A 20,825-nucleotide genomic window follows, 5' to 3' on the forward strand; every position below is an offset into this window, starting at 1 on the left:
GGAATGGCATCAAGATCAAGCACACCGCAATATATCATCCAGCGGGTAACGGATTGGCCAAAAGGTTCAATAGGGTCATCATGGGTTCGATACAATCAGCAATAGAAGCAGGAAAGAACTGGGAAAAGGAACTATGGAACACATTGTGGGCCTACAAGTTCACCCCAACCAGCACAGGATACAGTCCGTTTAAAATCTTAAGGGGCAGGGACCCGTTCACCAAAGACAACGTTGCATGGAAGGAACGCGCCATCACAAGCAAATGGTCCCCTGCTGTGGTCCACCACAACCTGGAGAAGGCGCAAAGAGTATACACAGAACATTACAATAAATGGCGTAACGTGAAGGAGTCTACATTAGAGAGAGGAGAGTGGGTCCGAGTCAAACTGGCCCAGTTGAAAAAAAAGGGGGACAGCAAGTTCAGTGCACCCTTGCCAGTAAAGGAAGTGTACAGCAGAGCGTCCTTGCTGAGTGACGGAAAAGCTGGTCCCAAGACCGGATGTCCAAGTGTAATAAAATTCTGCAGTGGACCAGAGAAGAAGGCTCGCCGGCAGAGTCCCACGATAATCAACAGGCCGAAATCATCCAAGCAGAGACAGAGGAGATGAATCCGGAAGTAGCAGAGAGAAAAGGAGAGTTGGAGATGAGGGATGACCAGGACAATCAGGAAGGCCAGGGGAGCATGGGTGATGCATCACCAAAGGAGAAGCGGCAGAGTGCAGGGAAGGTGGAGTTTAGGCCTCCTCGAGAAGATGCAGAGAAAGCTTTCAGTACCCTGGTGAGACGCACCCGTGCTAGCCGAACAGTGGTAAGACCGTCGAGGTACAGAGACTATGAGATGAGGAAATTGAATAAGCCTATGGGTACCCCCTGGGACATTGCGTTCATTGTGTGTTCAATCATTAAAGGAGGGAGATATGTAGCGTCACGCTCTAGTCGTTGCGGTGTGACGCAACGACGTAGAGTGTGGCTGCCATGTTGCCTATAGCGCGCGGAGCCAGAGAAGCGAGCGGACGCGGCTCCCGGTGCTCCCTGGTGTGTAAGATAAATAAAAGTGGATTAAACACCCAAACTTGCCTGAGCTCCTCCTTAAGGTACAACCTTACTCTTACATATCCTAATTTGTTTGTAATTTACTCTTTTAAGTAATTTTACTAATTTTTGCCTATTCACCCTCCCCCTTGCGAGGCTTACCATGAGCTGCTTGTCATCTCCATACATACATAATCACACACCCAGGGCATGCGGAGCAACTGTTAGAGGCTGCAGGAGAGTTATACAGTGAAGATAATGGGATTGCCCCTTGAAATACACCCCATATTTGACTAAGGAGAAGTAAACATAAATGGAGACTGTTCCATCATTAAAGTTCTCTCTGTCGAAATGAATGTCTCTGCTGGTTTTGGCTTTGTGTCTACTGATGTGATACAGTCTTTGAACCAGGTGGTGTGATGGTTTCTGGTGTTGAAACCAAAAGAAAGATTACACCGAATCAGGGCTCTGCCTCTACACCTTCCATTTCAAACCGTCCATCACCCAAGATAGGCAGATCAGCCAGTTCATGCTTCTGACGGGTCTAAATCTTTTGCCTGAGAAGAGTCAAGGAAGCTGTGTTCTTCTGCATAGTTTCTTCAGCACTTATCCCAGCAAGCTTGGATTATTTTCCCAAGTATGAAAATGTATAAGAATGAAGAAGCGTTTTACAGAAACATCTTTGCCCTTGAGAAGTTTCCACATTGCGGGGACTTAAAAAATGAAGACCTTCAAAAAATATCAACCTGAAAATCTGCCCACTTCAAAAGACTGCAAAAACCATGAAAATGAAAATAGTCCCTCAGAATCTGTAGAGGCCATGAAGAGCCATGTGGGTCCTTTGAATGTGACAAATGTTTCCTCTCTTGTTATACAAAAGAAGAATGCGATCCTGAAGAACTATAGCATGCTAATGCAGTGTGAATCAGAGCACCTTAGAGCATAGAGCACTAATGTACTTGAGTAACTTACTTAAACGGTGAAACATTTCTCCTATTCTCTCGATACTCACTTTCTCAATTTCTCCAATTCTCAACTTGTTGCTGGCTACCATCTAAAAGCAGAATCAATTGCTTCTCCAAGCTGTTAACACATAGCTCTGCATAGCCTATGCCACACATGCCTTGTGCCGAAGCACGTATGCATCATGAAGATCTACAGAGCATAACCAGTCGTTCTGAACTGGTGACGGGGACTTGGGACACAGTTGATATTATGATCTTCTGGGGGAGATAACTGGTTCAGAAGCAATAGATCTAATGTGGAACATAACTTATTTAAAAAAATTTCTTGCTTTGTAATATAGGATAAGTACCATTGCCACTACTTTGAGTACAGGGTAGGCTGTGTGACCGCTAATAAAAGGCTGCCCACTTCCTACAATAAGGCACAGAATGAGGCAGCGGTGTGTCCATGAAGTTGGCTATGAAAGATGTAGAGCTTAACCTTTCCTGTCTATCAACAGCACACATCACAATTTAGAGATCTGTGATCAAGGGTGGAATTGAAAGCAAAGTGTTTCTATGCTCTGCAGTGGTATGTATCTCTTGTAGTTGAGAAGCAGTGGCTGCCTGAGCCCCAAGTAAGGAACTGGGACTTGTTAGCATCAATTAAAGTCTGAGGTATGGGTTTGTTTTTCTCCTGAAATGAATACACTTGCACTGAGTTTGAAACAAGCAAAGACTATGGGATTGGCCAGGCACTTAGGATTAAAGTGGTAAGTGGACTGAAAGACTGAAAGCCTTGTCCAACTTTAAACGAAAACTAGGCTGAGAACTGACTGATGTCACTTTGATTAGCCATGTTTGTGTACGTTATGTGCTAATATAGCCCCCTCATCCATTGAGGGAGCGAAAGGTCTTCCTAAGAATCCATTGGACACTTTGTGATTCAATGTGGGGTTTTGTAGGAGGGTCAGTGAATGGATGTGTGAGGTCTGTTGGGTGCTGTTGAATGGTTTGTTGGTTGCTACCTGAGTGTCTGTGAGGTGAATGAGATGATCTGCTTGTTGCTCAATGAGAGTATGTTGTTTGTAATCTGATGGAGACGTTGGTTTCTGTGTGAGGTTCTGTTGGGTTCTATGTGCATGTTAGTTTGTTTTGTTTGAATATGTTTTATTAGTTTTCCAACAATTATTGTCCATACAATACACATTTAAGGCATTGAATAAAGGAAAATGTTATACATAGTTCGCCTCACGTCATAACAACAGTGCTAATCAATGATATTAGATAATAAGTTCCTGACACACCGCAGTACTTCGATACAGTCAGTGAATTGCACAATAGGCACTGAAATTTGTGGCAAGTGTGTCGCTGTATGGCGTTGAGCGCATTGTAAGCCGAGGCATAGGGATGCGGTATGGGGCGGCATGTTCTTGCGCCCGTGTGTCTATCTCTGGTCTTTTCCGTCAGACAGTATGTGATATATACCCCTTCGTGGGATCGCCATGCATCTGGTCCGGAGTGAACAATTGTATGGATCCAATACCACATTCTCACAGTTTAACAAATGCGTCGGGGGGAAAACTATCATGTCCCCCGAACTGAACTAGTGGTGGAAGAATAAAGAGAAAAAAGAGGGGGGGACAAGTCCTAAAGGAGAAGGATGAGGATAGCAGGAGAGTGTAGTGGGAGGAGTGTCAATGTACTTCTATTGAGGTGCTGGGTCAGTAGTATAACAGTGGCTCGGGGTGATAGTGGTCGTGAGGAGGGCAAGCTCACTTCGCGGAGGGAGTGGGAGGGAGGGGGGAAGAGGTCCAACATTGCCCGATGGGCATCAGTGCGTTAGTGTCAGTGCAGTGGGGATTCTAGGATGTCGTCACGTCACAGCTACGCAGCGGCATCTCGTCTCCCAGGCATGTGTTGTGTCTTCTGTCCGACCCTGGCAGTAAGGAGGTAGTGGGAGCATAATGTGTTTCTTCCTAGCCATCGTCAGGGGTCGACCCAGAGAGGGGCACCATTAAGTGACTCCCTGATCCAGGCTCGCCTGCTGGAAGGATTTCAGGGTTTCATCCCAGAGTTGCGCAATGGGGAATTTTCTCAGTCCCGCCGTCTCCTCCCTGCGCAGTATGACACCCTCTGCTCTCGCCCAGTTGTCGAAGGAGGTATACCAGTGTTTGGCTTGTGGGGGTCTATCTTCTTTCCACCGCTTAGTGAGCAAGCGTTTGGCCGTGATGAGGCCCAGGTCTCGGAACCTGGTCGGTACCTTGTTAAGTTTGGTTCTTCTGTACAGGCCCAAGAGACACTCTTCCCACGTGTGCGGCAGGTCGTTACCGGTGCTCCGCTTCAGTAGGACAGTCACCGTGTTCCAATATGGTAATATAGCGGGACAGGCCCAAAGCATGTGCAGGAGATCCGCATCAACCAGGGAGCATCTGGGGCATGCAGAGGTGGCAGTCGAGAAGTATTTATTGATCTTATCCAGCGATAAATATGCGCGATGTAATATATAAAATTGTATGATCTTAAAACGTGAGTTGCGTTGGACATTGACCGGGCCGGCCAGCACCACAGCCCATTCCTTGCCTGTCCACACCCTTCCTCTATCCTCCGCCCACTTATCCCGGAGTTGTTGTGTGGATCGCTGTGTGTGTGTTAGGAGGACTTGGGTCAGCCAGTGGACCACGTGGGAGCCGTTGCCCATGACATGGAGGTATTGCATAAAGTGGTTCGTCTGCGGTTCGTCAGTCAAGTCTCTCTCCCCAGGAGCACGCCAGCGTGCGTGTGATAGACGCGTGAAGGAGAAACTGCCCGGCCGGCAGTCCAGTGTCCCCAGCCAGAGTCCCAAAGGGAAGTAGAGTGCCATCAGCATATAGATCCCCTTGCATCTCCACTCCCGCCCTCACCCAGCCATCCAACATTGCCTCTGTTATTACTCCTCCATCTCTGGGTGTGCCCAGGAGCGGAAGCGCCGGGGCCTAGGGCCTCACCACACATGTCAATTTCAAGCAGCGCAGGAAACATCTGCGAGCCACGGTCACGTGAATCTGCGTCGGAAGTGGAGTCCTAGTCAAAGGGTGGAACAGTGTGCACACCTGCGTGTGTGTGTAGGTTACAGCATCTGTGGCGGTGTCATCTAAGTTCCTGCCACTTAACCATCCCGTCACCCATTGCATCTGAGTCGCTAAGTAATACCGTTCCAAGTTGGGAACCGCAAGGCCACCAGCCTCCGCTGGCACATAGATTTTTGTCAATGCCACACGGGGCCTTCCCGAGTTCCAGATGAGGTTCCGAATCAATGTCTCCAGTTCCCGAAATATCGGGTCGGAACATATATCGGGATGTTGGCAAAGTAGTATAATAGTCTTGGCAGGACTATCATTTTTGTCAATGTGACTCGGCTGGGCACGTTTAAGGGGAGGGTCTTCCAGAATGTCATCTGTGCTTGCAGGGAGGAGATAGCTCTGATTAGGTTCCCCTCTAGTATGTCAGGCGGGGTTCTGTAAATATGTATGCCGAGATACCTGAATGTCGTGGGGTGCCACGTAAGTCTCCCGCCATTTATGCAGATGTCACATTCCTGTGTGTCTGGGCTGAAGGAGCACGCCCCTGACTTTGCCCAGTTGACTTTGAGTCCCGACATGGCTTCAAAGGTCCTAAAGGTATCCGACAAGGACGGCGGAAGACTGGTCAGGTCTCTAACATACAGGAGCAAATCGTCTGCGTAGAGCGAGACTGTATGTAGGCCATCCGCCAGTGGGATCCCCCATTCCTCTCCCTGTGCCCGTAGTAGCTCCGCGAGAAGTTCCAACGCCATAGAAAAAAGCAATGGGGACAGGGGACATCCCTGTCTGTCCCTCTTTGCACCCGAATTGCATCAGACAGCAGCCCGCCCGTGCGCACACGCACAGTCGGCCTTTGGTAGAGGAGTCTCACAATGGCATTATAGTCGTCCCCAAGTTCATATTTTTCCAATGTCGCTCTGAGGTAGGGCCACTCAACAGAGTCAAAGGCTTTCTCAAGTTCTAAAACGAGGCATCCCGATCGGGGCCAGTTGTGGGCGGCATATGTTTGTATTTTGAACAATCTACGGATGTTGCGGGAGGTACTGCGTGTGGGTACAAAGCCATTCTGGTCATGGTGTACAAGGGTTGGGACTAGGGGGGGCCAGACGTTGAGCCAGAGTAGAAGCAAGTATTTTGTAGTTGGTGTTTAGCCGGGCCAGTGGCCGATAAGAGCCCAGGAGCATGCTGTCTCTGCCTGGTTTTAGGAGGGAAATAAGCGTGGCCTCGTTGAGTGTGGGAGGGAGAGCGGAATCATCAGTGGCCGCCGCATACATCTTCAGCAATTCCGGGATCAGAATATCTGAGCAAGCCTTATAATATTCGGCTGGCAACCCGTCTGGACCCGGGGACTTACCATTCGATAAGGCAAAAATGGTGGTACGCAGTTCGTCGGCTGTGAGCGGTGCGCCCAGGTCGTCCTGCTGCGCAGCAGTTGCTTTCGGCAGCTGTATGCCCGAGAGATAGTTTGCAATATCCTCGGCAGGGATTTGGAGCTGGGAGCGGTATAGAGCTCGGTTGTGGCTCGTGAAGGCCTCGTGTATTTTGCGTTGCGTATACACCACCTCGCCCTCATCCGTATATATTGCAGATACTGGCGCCGAGCAGTCGTCCTGTCTGATGAGCTCTATGTGCGTGTTAGTTGAGGACATTTGCATGGCTGAAGGTATTCACTGATTTGTTTTGGAAGCGCTTTGAGTATTTTTTGCTGGAATCTACTTCACTTGGGGGGCAATTCACAGCTCAGTTTGGAGTTCTGTTTCTAATTGGGAGCAATATTGTATTACTTAAGGGTCTGCTGCAGGTTTTTGAGGATCTGTTGGAGCTACACCGCAACTGGGATCTGTTTTGGAGGCTTTCTATGTGTTTCTAGGAAGCTACACGATTTTCTCCATGCACTTTCCATGCTGTCTATCGTAGACGCAATCTAACCAAAATTTTGCTCATTCATATAACAATAGACAGAAGCTCAAGCCCTTGACCAAAGGTTGGCTTAATACTCTGCATTTGATGGGGCTAGCTTCCCCCATCCACTAGTGCCACCTCCCTTTTCAATGAGCAAGTAAAGAAGAAAGCCCAAGGGTCTTAGTGCCAGTTAAGTCTTTTAGGGTAGATCAAATTGTTTCTATCAACCCACACCTTCCACTTAACAATGCAAAATTCCAATATCTCTCACATTGACAGAGACAATTACGTGGTTGCTGGCCTTCTGGACTCTGCTATCAAGCCCTGAAGGCTGTTCTCAATGTATTGAGTGTCTTTCTAGTGTCTGTGGAGCGTTATTAACTGCTGAATCTCTTTACGGGGCAATGTGATTGTCCTTATGATCTAACTGAAGGTCTGGTGGAGGAGGCTGGGTCAATGTCATGGTCTTTAGGGGGCGCTGCAAGTATTGGTGTAGACTGAAGAGCCATGCCAGAGGCTGATCTATAATATGTGAGTATTTGTTGAGAGTCTGAAGGCCCTTTTATAATATTTGAGTGTATTGAGAGCCCGTGGGATGGCAGGTGGGGCTATGTAAGGAAAATTTTGGGCTATGTAATCATCTGTTATGAGTAATGTGTGTCACTTATGGTCATGGTAAACTTGAATGGACAAATGGAAGGTGGATTACAGAGTGACAGATTGATCGCTGGGAACAAAAACCACATTTTCACCATATCTTTCTGCAGAAAGGTTGGATTGACAATGAAGTTGCATCACCTAGGTGGCTTCAGTAGCCTCATAGTTCATAGACAACCCCAGAAGTCTATACGTGAAGGGAATATGCACCCAAATAAGTTAAAGGTGAGCAGAAATGGCCGAAAGGCGCAGTGATATGTTCTGTAAAGAGTAGAGCGATAAGGATAAGTCATAACAATGTCATCGCTCCATAGATCAAATTTTCAAATTAAAGCAGTAGCCAAACATAGGATTGGAGAAAATGTTAACTTTGATGGTGATAGGAAGATAAGAGTTGGACCTCTTTTTCTTTCACAGTCAGCCTCTCATCACCCCAGACTCTGCAGGAGGTGCAGCTCCCCATCATCGACCCTACAACCTGTGACAGCATGTACCACAAAGGCTCAGGGGTGAGCCAAAAGTACCAGTTCATCAAGTACGACATGATCTGTGCTGGGTATCCGCAAGGGCAAAGGGACTCATGCCAGGTAAGCTGCTTGCCAAAGAGCCGAGCACCTTCTAAATCAGGCTAAGGGTGTGGCAGCCTGAGAAGAACTTATGTTAAAGAAGGTCATGTGATAGCCCCTCCAACAACATTATAGCCTGCGTGCTGCTAAAGTGTGCTCCCTCATATTAAGGTACCATCATTGCACATCACAAAATAAAGAAGCACAACATGGCATTGAAAAATTGGTTGAGGGAGGCTTGCCAACTGAGGCTCATGATCCCAGGCAAACGTTGCTTCTTCGGTAGCCAGACTCTATACTGTCCACTGCTTCTTATGCCAATGCAGACTGACCTCTATGTGAAGGTTCTGAGTGACTTAGTCTTTCTTATGTGGTGGAAGATGGATATGCTCAAAGTAGGTAGCGTGCCACAATTGCAACTAGGAGGAACAAACTTCTGGGTTGAAAGGTTGGATATTTCTTTAGTATTTGTTGTGATCCATGAAAGTAATAGATTGGCATAAAGGAAACAAGATTGATTAACTGACCAGAACTTCCAAAAGCCTGTACATGTAGTATCATGCCTTTGAAAAGACATGAAATGTGCTTTGTAGCATGACATTTAAATTGGGCCAAGTACACACCTTCCTCAATTTCAGTTTAGCAAGGGCTTGCAGTCAAAGGCTTCTCAGAGAGGTTGTGTGAGCATCGGTGAAGGGAGTGTGTCAAGAGCTGAGGAGAACTCAACAGTCAACCAACAGATAGAATGACAGATCGTTCAGCCTAGTAGTTTGGACTAGAAGAAACAACTTTAATCACACAGCATAATATAATACCACAGAGCACAATTCGGTAATCAGACACAGGACTGTGATTCTACTTGCCAACTTCCTTGAGGCACTTCACCTCTCCCCCACCCCCTGTAATGGAGTTCTCCATTGTCTATAGTCCCAGGCATATAACTCAGGACAAGGCATTGATTAGGCTCTAATGCAGTTTACTAGTTCACTTAAAACACCCACAAGGCGTAGATTCAGTTCAATTTAACCTCTTTGCCTTTGCTAGTAGGTCCTAACTTTGTTCCTCGGGCCTCGGTTTGCTCTTAACTCTCGTGTTCCGCTCAAAGTTTTTCAGGACTCACGGTTACTTGGGTTCAGGTGTTGCCATCAGTGGTGGTGTGGTATGGACATGGCCAGTAACCCTGCTCCTACTGTGGCAACTCTCCACTTGAAGGAGTGGGGAATTTGCTTGGAACTTGAAGACAGGAGGATTTCAGCAAGGCAGTGCAAAAGTCAGCTCTCATCTTCGTCAGTAGCCTCCTTAGGCCCGATACAAACATGATGCTGGGGTGGTAAAAGCAGCCATGGGGCTGATCTTGACCTTGTGAAGGTCAATAGTAGTTGTAGCCTCTATGCTGATCTGGCCCACCCCCCCTTGGTTATGAAGCGTTCTACTCCAATGACGACATTGACATTCTCGGATACTTGCAGAAGTCTTGATACGGTTCTTGCCTAGAAACTTTCAGGGAGACCGGTGAACCCATTCAACAGAGGGGTCCCCCAGGTCCTTTGTAATTGCTTGTTTCCAGTCCAGGGAAGAAATGGCTTGGCAGTTCGGGCTGGACTGTTCCCATGTGGCACAGGGTCAAGACTGATTTGTATATAGCTATGTCTGAACTGGGGTGGCGAAGTGAGCTAAAGAACGATGATGGATTCAACCCAGATCTGTGACTGGGGGTAATTGTCTGAAAAGTTTTAGTGCTCCGTCCATCCTCTCCTTGTGTTTCCCTCATAGTTGCTCAGCAGAAAGGCAGGCTGCTAGGTTCTAGGAAGATTATTTGCTCCTCCAGCGGAAGGTGCAGACTTCAAGTGTTGTCCTCTCACCTCTTGGAGGCAGACTGTCATGCAGACATCAGCCCTGCTCATACAGCAGTCGATTGTGTATTCTGGGGAGCACTCCCTTTCTTGGTCATGATAACCTTGGAATTAGAACAACGTTTGCTGGTTTGTATCCCACTTTTATACACCAAGATGGGGGATGTGGATCCACAATTGAGTTTTCAGAACCAGGTTGGGTTGCCAGGTTGGGTTGGTTCTCTTTCAAATGCAATTTTCTGGCTGTCTCTTAGACACAGAATTTGTGCAAGATAATGACTTTCAGAGAAGGTAGCAATAATGCTACAATCAGGAGTATCCAAAACAAGGACACAATGAAGCATCAAATCTCTGCACCTACCTATCACCAGCCTTCTTGAAGCAGTAATCAAATGCAGACAAAAGAGCAGTCCTGCCTAGGACCTCACTGAATTGAACAGAAGCCCTCTCTCCATTCTCCACCTTTTTAGTGTGTGAGTCTCCACCCTCCAGCCACTGGAATGCAATCAATACACTTCCACTGTCTGGTGAAGCAGTATTCACTTTCCATGTTGTGCCGTGCTAAGCCAGGGGACATCTAATAAATGAACTCACTGGTTACAGTACTCAGACTCGTACCACACACCGTCCTACTAACATAGATGTGTCACACATTCATTTCTCATACACCCATTTGACATGGAATGCCATCGAAAGGGTTTGGGGTTCATGTAACAGTTAAACTTTCTACAGGAGGGGTTAGCAGGCCACCCTGTCTTTGACACAGAGAAACAGGTCTTGTCACACTAAAAATTCACAAACACTGAAAACACTGCCACCACCACTTTATCTGACAACCCAAGGCATGGACAATAGTCCTATGTCCACTATGAGGGCATGTTCGATGCGCCCCTCTAGGTCACAGAACAGGTTCTGGGCCTCATGTTACCAGAGACAGGCCTAGGCCTCTTCACACATGGGAAATTAGTGTGATGCCAACACCAAACAAAAATTCAGATTTCCAGTTTCACAAGCAGTCGGGCACTCAGCAAACGTACATGGATGTTAGACAAGCATGGGACATTCCTGTCCCAAAAGCCTGACTCTTCATGGGTTATATGTACTCAAACCATTACTCATCATGTTCATCTGTGTATTTGACAAACACCAAAATGATTCCACCCTAATCAAAACAATTGCACACTATGCAAATGAATGCCTTCCTTATTATCTGTTGCAAAAAGAAAGCTTGAAAAGGTATGCTCAGGTGGTTGTTGTGGTACAGGAGAAATTGTGATGAGAACAAGATAATACAACTCTTAGGAGGGTTATGCTCAAGCTGATGTTAATCATTTTACAAGTACAGACTTGTGAATACTTTAGCACCATTTAGATAACGAATCATATCTTTTTTTAAGAGTCTGTGTTTCACTTTTTCTCAGCTGCCCTGGGACGTTCACTAATGCCCTAGCAGCAGACTATTGATCTCTTCATCTGCTTGTGACTGTTGATGAATGAGCACTCTTTAATAGTTTAAGACACTGGATGAATCACTTAACCACATGCGCGCTAGCGGTTTTCCCGCTGTGCGCTGACTTTTGCGGAAAACCGCGTTACATGACCAGCTCAGCTCGTCATGAGCGTACGACAGGCGTAACTCATGACGAGCTGAGCTCTAGAAGGGGTTAATCAGTGTTTCAAAGGATTCTTATGCCTTGTAAAAACAGGGAATGCCATAGTTGCCTTAGTTATAGTCACAGAATTAGGATATAATACTGCACTACAACTCTCAGGAATGTACTCCACCAATGAGTGATACTGATTCATAACGAAATATATCAGTGAGTTTTCAAAAGTTTGATAATCGTGATTTGACTTTTAGCTGGAATCCACAAATTGATGGGTGTAAAGTTAGATTGACCGCCATCTCTTTATATTCAGATGCTCATCTAATGATGCACTCAGCCCCAGAATTGCCTATATTTATTTATTTACAGATTTTATGTGGTGTGCAAATAGGTTTTAAGCATTGTTACCTTCTTAGACGATCTCTTCACTCTACGTTTGAAACAATAAGAAAGGGGAATGTCATTACCTTAAATAGACACTGAAGTCATAGAGGTATCATAAATGTGTAGGCTCTGCACTTTGTCCCTTCAGACCCACCCTTCTCTGGCAGTGTGAAGGAGGAACTCCTGGCACAACTACACACTGCAAGGCTGCAAGACAGTGGTAAGATGGTGGTTCTCCAAGGAATGTGGTTATGTGGCCCTGACTGGATTGGCCAGTTATGTCATGGTGAGAAGACCAGAGAACACTGGAAGTGTGTCCGTCTTACCTGTTCTTCTTCGCAGTTGCTGAAATGTCTATCCCACATGTGGCGAGTATCATTAGAATGAGCTGGATCATTGAACGCCTTATGTTTGTGCATGGCTACTACACCGGAGATCCTGACAAGAGGCGGCGAGGTGCCCTGGGAACTTTTGCTCTCCTTGGCTTGGCTGGCACCATGCTGCGCTTTGCCTTCAGACATCTCAGGAGGTCCTACCACCCAACTGAGCCGCTAGACTTGGCACTCGAGAACACAAGGAGCCATTTTGATGGTTGCAACACATCCATTCCATCCACTTCTACTGGGATGCCTGCTTTAACACGTTCAAATTAAAGAGTATTTTATTTATTTTTTCAAAATAAAAGACTTGTATCATAGATCTGTAACTAGAACAGTGTTAGAATACAATCACTAAATTGTGTGCTATTTCTAATGACCACATATAGTAAACCTGACTCCTTTCGGCTGGTTAAAATAAAGTTGATGTCTGATCAGTTTCTCCTTAAAGATTGGCATGTAGGTACCCAGGAGCACCCCAAAGCAAGATAGTCTCCTTTTCGTAAACATTTTGTAGTTGTCTGCTTAATATTCACCAAGGCAGAGCTTAGTGCTTTCCGTGCCTTGAGGGCTTCCAAAGGTCTCTTACCTCTGCCCCTCTATTTCTGATCAATTACCACAACAAAAACACTGGTTGATCGGTTTTTCAGAATGGCAGGTACTCGTTTTAAGTTGTAATTTCACCACCTTGTTCTCTTCAGCTTTTCTAATGCTGCATAATAAATTACCATAGTCAGAGCCCCACTATCCTTACAAAGTGATCTGGTGGTGGCACAAGGCCTTATTACTGCCTTCTTCCGGTGTTTAGTCCTCAGGTGCTACAGTTCCCCAATCTACAGCATATGTCGCCAATTCAATGTTTTTCTAAATTCTCCTTAATTTTTGATTTGGCTATTTTTTCCTTTTTCCAGATGTAAGTATTGCCTCGCCCTTGCAACCTTTTTGCTACAATGGAGTTGGATCTGAGCAACATTGACAACCTCAACAAGGTGGTGCTGCAGAGGCTTTGCAAAGATATTGGGCTGAATATGAGAAGGAAGGCTACAAAGGTGGATCTCCAAGTAACCCTCTGAGCCTTTGAGGAAGTCAGAAGGATGCATACTGCCACAGAGGAGCAGGGAGAGGATGACCCAGAGGATAAGGAGGTGAAATTAGAGGAGGAAGAGGGTTTGACTACAGGCCCTGAGCTGCAGCACCCTGATGGAGAGGACAACCTGCCTGAAGGAGTGTGATCCCCTGTTAGGGCAGGGAGCAGTGTGTCTATAACCAGTCTCCTCAGGACCTGGAGGACAGGAAGGCTGAAAGGGATCTTATGCTACAGCTGGCCAAACTGAAATTAGAGGAGGCAGCTGCTCATAGGACACTGGAGGAAAAGAAATGGCCCTGGAGGAGAAGAAAATGTTGCCGGCTTATGAGCTATGTTAACAAGATCAGGACCTAAAATCCTAGCAGCTCTCCGAGTCCAGCAGCAATGGTAGTGGCATTACCCCAGTGCCTGTCACAATTCTGGCATTCAGCCCGAAGTGGCTTTCCATGGTCACTTTGGGTGGGGGGGTGTACAGTGGCGCAAGTGCTGTACTGAACGGGGAGAGGCCAATGGGCCGCCACATTCCCTGCTTAAACTTACCTGTAGGCGGCAGCCTGAAGGTACAAGAACCCACGCTGCCATTCTTCTCTCTGGGGCGTGTCTTGCTGGGGGGAGCCATTAGGTCATCCTTATTTCCTGGGCAATCTAAGACGCCCGCCCTACTTTCTTCCACTGTCAGATTCCCCCAAATCTAAAATTCCGACGCCCGTCCTTGGTGCAATTTCCTGTTTTCCTGATTATATATGGGAGAGTGTCCTTCCTCATTTGGGTTGCAATGCTTCTTAGTCTTAGGTGAGTTCCTTCATTTCTGATTCCTGTCCTGAAGTCTCGGCCTCTTCCTGGAGATATTGTTTACAGCGCTTCCAGCTTCTTCTGCAAACTTGCTTCCTGCTTTAGGGTTTGACATGACTCTCTGCCACTGGATTTTCTTGTTGTCACCTGGAGGGTTTTTGCTGTTGGGCTTTTTCCTCCAGCTGGGGCTTTTTCCTGAAGGCAATATCTGCTAAGCACTTACTAGTGTAGGCAGCATTGTGGCTACTCAAAGGGGTCGCGAGTATCTCTGGCTGGTAAAAGCCTTTCAGCCTCCTCATTGTAAACAGCCTCCAGATCGGCGTCAGGATCCTGACAGTGCTTACTGGAGACAGGAGGGTCCACATTTCTAAGGTGCTGGTACCTAACTTTGTTGTAGAGGATGATATTGACACCCTTGTCAGGAATTATGGTTTCTTCTCTGAGACGTAGAAGCAGAAAGCTAGTGACAGCCAGAAGCTGCCCCAACAGTCCTGTGAGGATTTTGTAGATTACTTTTACAAGCCTGGTTGGGTGAAGCGCAGTGATGTGCAGCGACAGCTGGCGCAGGGAAACACGGTGGAGCAGTGGGGCGGGGTAGGAAGTGGGGGAGGTCGACAGGCGATGGAATAGGTGTATTTAAAGAAATAAATAATACCTGTTCTGTCGTTCTTCGACTCCCCCCGCCGCGCCCTGCTCCGCCCCACCGCACTTACCTGTGCCGGTCGCTGCTGGTGATGTGATTTATTACAAGGGGCTGTGCAATCTGATTGTCAGAAAGCACATGTTCAGTAATTGGCTTACAGAGCTGCATGAACATCTATTGAAAAGTGAGTTCTCATACCCAAATGAGCTTTCTAAGGAGGCAGAATGCTGGCTCAGCACCAGGGTCCATAAGAAGGTACCTGAGAGGGTCCCCAAGAAGGGTGGTTCAAGCCCCCCCAGAGGGAGACCCAGGGTGACACAGACTAGTCCAAGAGTAGGGCGGGGGAAAAGATTCCTATGGCCCTTCTGAAAAACAGGGGGGAAGATCTGATGGGCGGTGGCCCTGGACACCCCATTTCCAACCTGTTGCTTTAAATGTTCACAGTTAGAACACAAGCAGGGGAACATGTCCTGGTGTCCCGTAGCTGGGAAGTGGATTCCAAGAGTAAACTTGTCATCCCTTAGGGTTAGAGTCTTTGCTTCCATCAGTTGACTGTTAATGGGATCCCTGTCACTGCTCTGAGAGATATCAGTGCCAGCCAGACCATGGCAGTGGAAAGGCTGATTTCTCCAGATCAGTACAACAAACTGGTGGGTAGGGTAACCCAGGTCCATTGACAGGACTTTTTCAGCCCTATGGCTCTGTTAGCACTGGAATGTGGTGGAGAATTGTCCATGACAAAGGTCATTTAGTCCCTAGATGCCCATTGACTGCATTCTGATAAATAGGTTTCACCAGTGCTGGAAGAGCAAAGAGGGGCGGCCACCAAGGACTTCCCGAAGGCTCAGGTTTCTGGGAGTACTACTCCCAAAAGAAGAGTATGGAGGAGCAAATGGAGGGGCAGGAGGTGGAGACAGTCCACAATGGGAGAACCCGAAAATCATATCTGAGAACAGAGCACCTCAAGACTGACCATGGTGAGACCACTTCTGGCCTGGAGGTGTTCCCTGAGGCTTTCACAAAGACAGAGGGATGTAGACCTGCACCAGACAAACCTCTCATGACACAGACAGTGTGTGTCACCCTTGGGGGGGGTGCTCCCCCTCGGTAGTCCTGGCTTGTCTAGCACCTGTTCAGCCACAAGTTAAACCATGAGCTGGTAGGAGGGAAAGTAGAAGAAAGGTTTTTAATACCCAGGCTGATGCACCCCACTCTAATAAACATCAGAGGTCTAGGAAGTCTCGAGAGCAGTTAGGGACATTCTTGCTAGCCCCAAGGCTGGAAGTGAGGTCTCGCTATGGTCTCCTCTTAGAGCCTCTACCTGGCAGTAGATGGCCCAGCTGGGCTCCTCTTAGAGCCTCCACCTGGCAGTAGAGGACCCGGGCCTGGCTCTTGACACTGACAGCTGCCAGTAGCTTCTCTTGATTGTTGTCCTTATGGGCAGGGTTTTCCTCGTGTTGGGGACAGAAGTCTGATCCAAGGGACAGAATGGGTCACATTACGTTGTTGGCCATGGGGGTAATGTCTGCCAACAGGGATGCATATGTGAACAAATTAAGGTCAGGAGCTTCATAGATGGCGTCTACAGGTGAGAAGAAGGGTTCTCTATAGGTCAGTCCAGCGGCTCAGGAGAGTGTTGACAAAGGGATCCAACGTGGTTCAGAAGGTCAAACAACTGACAAGTGCCTCTGCGGTAGAGGGCCATTTTCCAAATTCTATCCCCTGAGTAGGGAAGACCATCAAAGTCATTTAGGATTGTCCATCTCTGCAGGATTACCCCAAACATTTTACCTTAACCCCTCCCGTTATCTGAATTTCATTTTTGTTGACATTAGGACTCTGTGCGTCTTAACACTGCTAACCAGTGCTTAAGTGTTTGTGCTTTCTCTCTAACAGATGGTAAAAGTGGCCTATGCCTGATAGACACTACTTGTGCATTCCTAGTAAAGTGGTATTGGATGTACCCAGGGCCTGTAAATTAAATGATACTAGTGGCCCTGCAGCACTCATTGTGCCATCTACTACAGTACCCATTTTAAACATGTCTTAGGCCTGCCATTGCAACCTGTAATGTAGTTTTAAATTGCCTATTTGATCTTTCAAAAATAAACCTTTTACCAGGTCCAAAAGTTCATTTTTAATGCATATATGTTACTCCTAAGGTAGGCCCTAAAAAGCCCATAGGACAGGGTGCGTTGTATTTAAAAAGTTGCCCAGCGCAGAGACCGCTACCTGCCCCGTACTCTTTTGAGCAACTTGGCATATAAGGTCTGGTATCTAAGACATACAACACCCTACAGCAGTCACTCCTCCTCCCCCATCATCCCTACCAATGGAAATGGACTCCAGACATCACCCAGAAGCACTGGGAATTGCTCTGGTGAGAAATCCCATGAACACATAGAAGCATCTCCCAACAAGAAGTAGCCTATGAGGTCATGCTTCAATGGCATTACACCCCGGCCTGTCCCTGCACTATGTTCCCTGCAGATTTTGCTGAATGCTGGAGATGTGGAGCACAAGTGGGTGACTTCCATTACACTTGGTGGGCGTGCCCCTCCATAAACATTTTTGTTTTGGGAAGAAGATCCTGAGTCATATTAAGGCACTCTGGGCTACTCTGTACCAGATAACTACAAGGTACTCATCTTGGGCATCCAACCTACATCTATGACTGCTATGACGCACGCGGACTGGTATGTAGTGTGCCACATGCCCGGCACTACCAAACAGCTTATAGCCCGAGCCTATCAGTCCTCTTCAGGCTCATCTGCAGCATCATGGTTCACACAACTCTGTCACACAATCACCATGGAGCAGATGACACACAAACTGTCCTTCAGAGATAAGAGATCCCTATGCCTCTGTACACTTCTTATTGAATATATGTCCAGCTTAGAATATTTATGCTTCCAGCCTCCCAGGCTGCGCACACTTAACCTGTTTGATATACTGGGGTAATGCAAAGTCCTCCTCTTTGCCTCCTTGCGGGCCAGATAGCGTGCCCTCGCACTGCAAGTGACCCCTCCCTCTTTTTCTTCTCCTACGCCCTTATGATGAGAGAGACCGATCAGGGATCCTTAACTTTCCACTCCCCCCTCCCTGGTATTCGTTGGTTCAATAGTTTCACCCTCCAAATAGAATCGAACCATCAAGAGACCACAGTGCACATGCCTTTGCAAAGGCTATTTTGGCTTCTCAATAAGTGTGAGTATGTACACCTCAAGCTCACTCTCTCCCAGGCGCCTTGGCCAGTGCTATTGTAATACTTGTATGTGGTCCTAAATATTCAGCTGCTTACATGCAAATATCTAATGAAGTTTATTTTTCAACGGTAATTATATTGTAATGTTTTTGAACATTCAATAAACAGATCTTGAGCAAAAGTAAAAAGTTGGACATGCATTTTAAGTTTACATGTCCTGGTAGTAGATAACTACAGAATCTGTTTTTCACTACTGTAAGGTCTCCCTCTCCAATAGGATAACATTGGGTTACCCCATTCCACTTAATAAGTGCTAACATTTGATTGGGAAAAGGTAGAAATGCCATGTTTACGCTCAAATTATCTGTGATTTAAAATGCTTTTTAATGGTAAAGTCAAATTTTAAGTCACAATTCTGAAAATGCCACTGTTAGAAAGCTGGTATTTTTCAGCCCTACCAATTTTGTGCTTTTGCCAGTGTTCTGGATCACAGAGCGTGAATGGATCTACTGTTGGAGTTTGTGTATTCCTGCTCAAAACTAAGACAAAGGGGGCTGGGTGGACGCAGGAAGGGCCGTCCTGCTTGGACTCCTGGGGGAGAGGTGTTCCCTGCCCCACTTACATTTCAAAGGATTGCCTCAAGCACACACACAAGGAAACCCGACACTAGTTTTTGTCACCCCAGACTTCTTGGAGCCTTGACAGGGGAATGGAAGAGCTTTCTGTTACCAGATGTGAGGGTAGCCCAGAGGATTCCCACACACTTTTTCAGTACACTCCTGGATGTGCAGACATTACAAGAGATGGCACTGCCTTGTTCCCCAGAGGACTGGCCTGCTGTTCAGGCCTGCCTTTTCACCCAGAGGACTGCCCATCTGCTTGAAGCCGCCTTGTGCCCGAGAGGACTGCCATGCTGCTTTAAGCTTGGCTTGTTCCCCAAAAGGACTGCCCTGCTGCTTGAGGCCTTCCTTGTCCCCTGGAGGGCTCTCTTGCTGCTTTCGTCCTGCCTTGATGTCCGAGCAGGAAGATTAGACCTGCTTCCTTCATCTCAAGTTGCCTGAGTGACTCCAAGGGTAAGTTGTCTGTCCTCCGACTCCTGATTGGATCTACAGCAATGACCATCTGCGATGCCAGGCCTGCTCTTTACACTACAAAGACGACCCTCTGAGACACTATTCTTGCTCCACGCCGCTTCCTCCACCGGGAAACAAAACTCTTCCCACCAAACTTTGAGAAGGTAATGTTTTCACCTGGACTAATCTGGTCCCTGTATCTGACCCATGCTTGATCGAGGTCAGCCTTAATTTGTGACTTTCCACCGGTTTAGCATGACCAGATTTACCTCAAGTGGAGCTTTGTGCTTTTAGGTGCTATATCTGCATTAAACATTGAAATTGCATATCTCTGGTTCTACTGATTGGATCTTTGTTGTTCTGGTATCATTTTATTCATTACAATTTACTCTATGTTCTCCAAATTCAGTTTTGGACTATTCTGGTGCTGTGTTTTCACTTTATCACTGTTTGTGTGCTGCATAAATACTTCACACATTGTGCCTAAATTAAACCTGACTGCTTTTGTGCCAAGCTACCAGAGGGTTAAGCATAGATTAATTTAGTGACTTTTGTGGTTCACCCTGACTAGGGCTAAGGGTGAGGCCTTAGTGTGGCTCCCATCCTCCTCAAGAAATCAAAATTTAATAACCTCGCTTTTATTTATGAACCAGGGAGATTCTGGAGGGCCGCTAGTGTGCAAGTTGGAAAGCAGTTGGTTCCTTGCTGGAGTGGTGAGCTGGGGATATGGCTGTGCCTTGCCAAACCGCCCCGGGGTCTACACCTTGGTGACTGCCTATAACGCCTGGATAAAGCAACACGTCCCGGAAGTGGAGTTCAGTTCAGCACCCACCTCAGACGTGATGGATATGACCACAAAACCAACAGTCTACTTTCAGACTACCATCACTCCCAATCTAATCTCTGTAACAAACAAAACATCTACCATGCCCACCGCCACTGCAACCACGACAGCGTCTACAGGGACCATGGCCATGGCCTCCAGTTCACTTGCAGGTTCAATTGCTGGTAAGTCTTCCTACACAGCGACGTCCAACTCTAAATGCCCTACTAAATGCCTCACTCCAAGTCAAACAAGCAAAATCAACAACTCACCACAGCACTCCATAACATCACTACTACAGCTACAGTCACAACAAAATCACGTATAGTCAAACTTGGCTCAACGTCCACGAGACTAGTTAGGGGAGAGTCTCTATGATTAAACTGGGGAAAGGAGAGAGCTCTCCCTGACTGTACTAGTGGGGGGTGGGGAGATGTGTCTCTCTGATTACCCTGTGGGAGTTGAGTAATTTGTGCCTGTCTACATTGTGGGAGGGGACGGGTTTTGTTCGTGGTTACACTGTGTATTTTGAGGTGTACCTCTGATTGTACTGTGATACATGAGAAGGGTGTCAGGTTCAATTGTGGGAGGTTCGTCGTCTGTGCAGATTGTACTATGTTTGGACTCTGAAAAAAATCACAGAATCGAAACAAAAATACAGATGCATTGTTTCCTCTCTTTTAGGTATCCCGTCGACTGGACCTTCAAAGAGTGGTAAGAAAAACATGTGGTACATTACACAATCATTTTTCTCTAGGGGCATATTTGGGTCATAGATTTTGCAGCATTGTTACAAAATGCACCTAAATGGAGAGAAT

The 20,825-nt window shown here is 46.9% G+C and overlaps 1 protein-coding gene across 1 annotated transcript in view; it reads left to right on the forward strand.

Moving 5' to 3' along the window:
- Nucleotides 1-20,825, forward strand: part of LOC144769134 (transmembrane protease serine 9-like) — a 103,419-nt gene that overhangs the window by 26,521 nt on the left and 56,073 nt on the right. The window contains exons 4-5 of the mRNA XM_078653144.1: nt 8,015-8,184; nt 19,838-20,192. Of these exons, the coding sequence (XP_078509270.1) occupies nt 8,015-8,184; nt 19,838-20,192 (525 nt within the window). The remainder of the gene's footprint in view (nt 1-8,014; nt 8,185-19,837; nt 20,193-20,825) is intronic.

Source organism: Lissotriton helveticus, chromosome 7, assembly GCF_964261635.1.
Source record: "Lissotriton helveticus chromosome 7, aLisHel1.1, whole genome shotgun sequence".
Classification (NCBI taxonomy): Eukaryota; Metazoa; Chordata; class Amphibia; order Caudata; family Salamandridae; genus Lissotriton; species Lissotriton helveticus.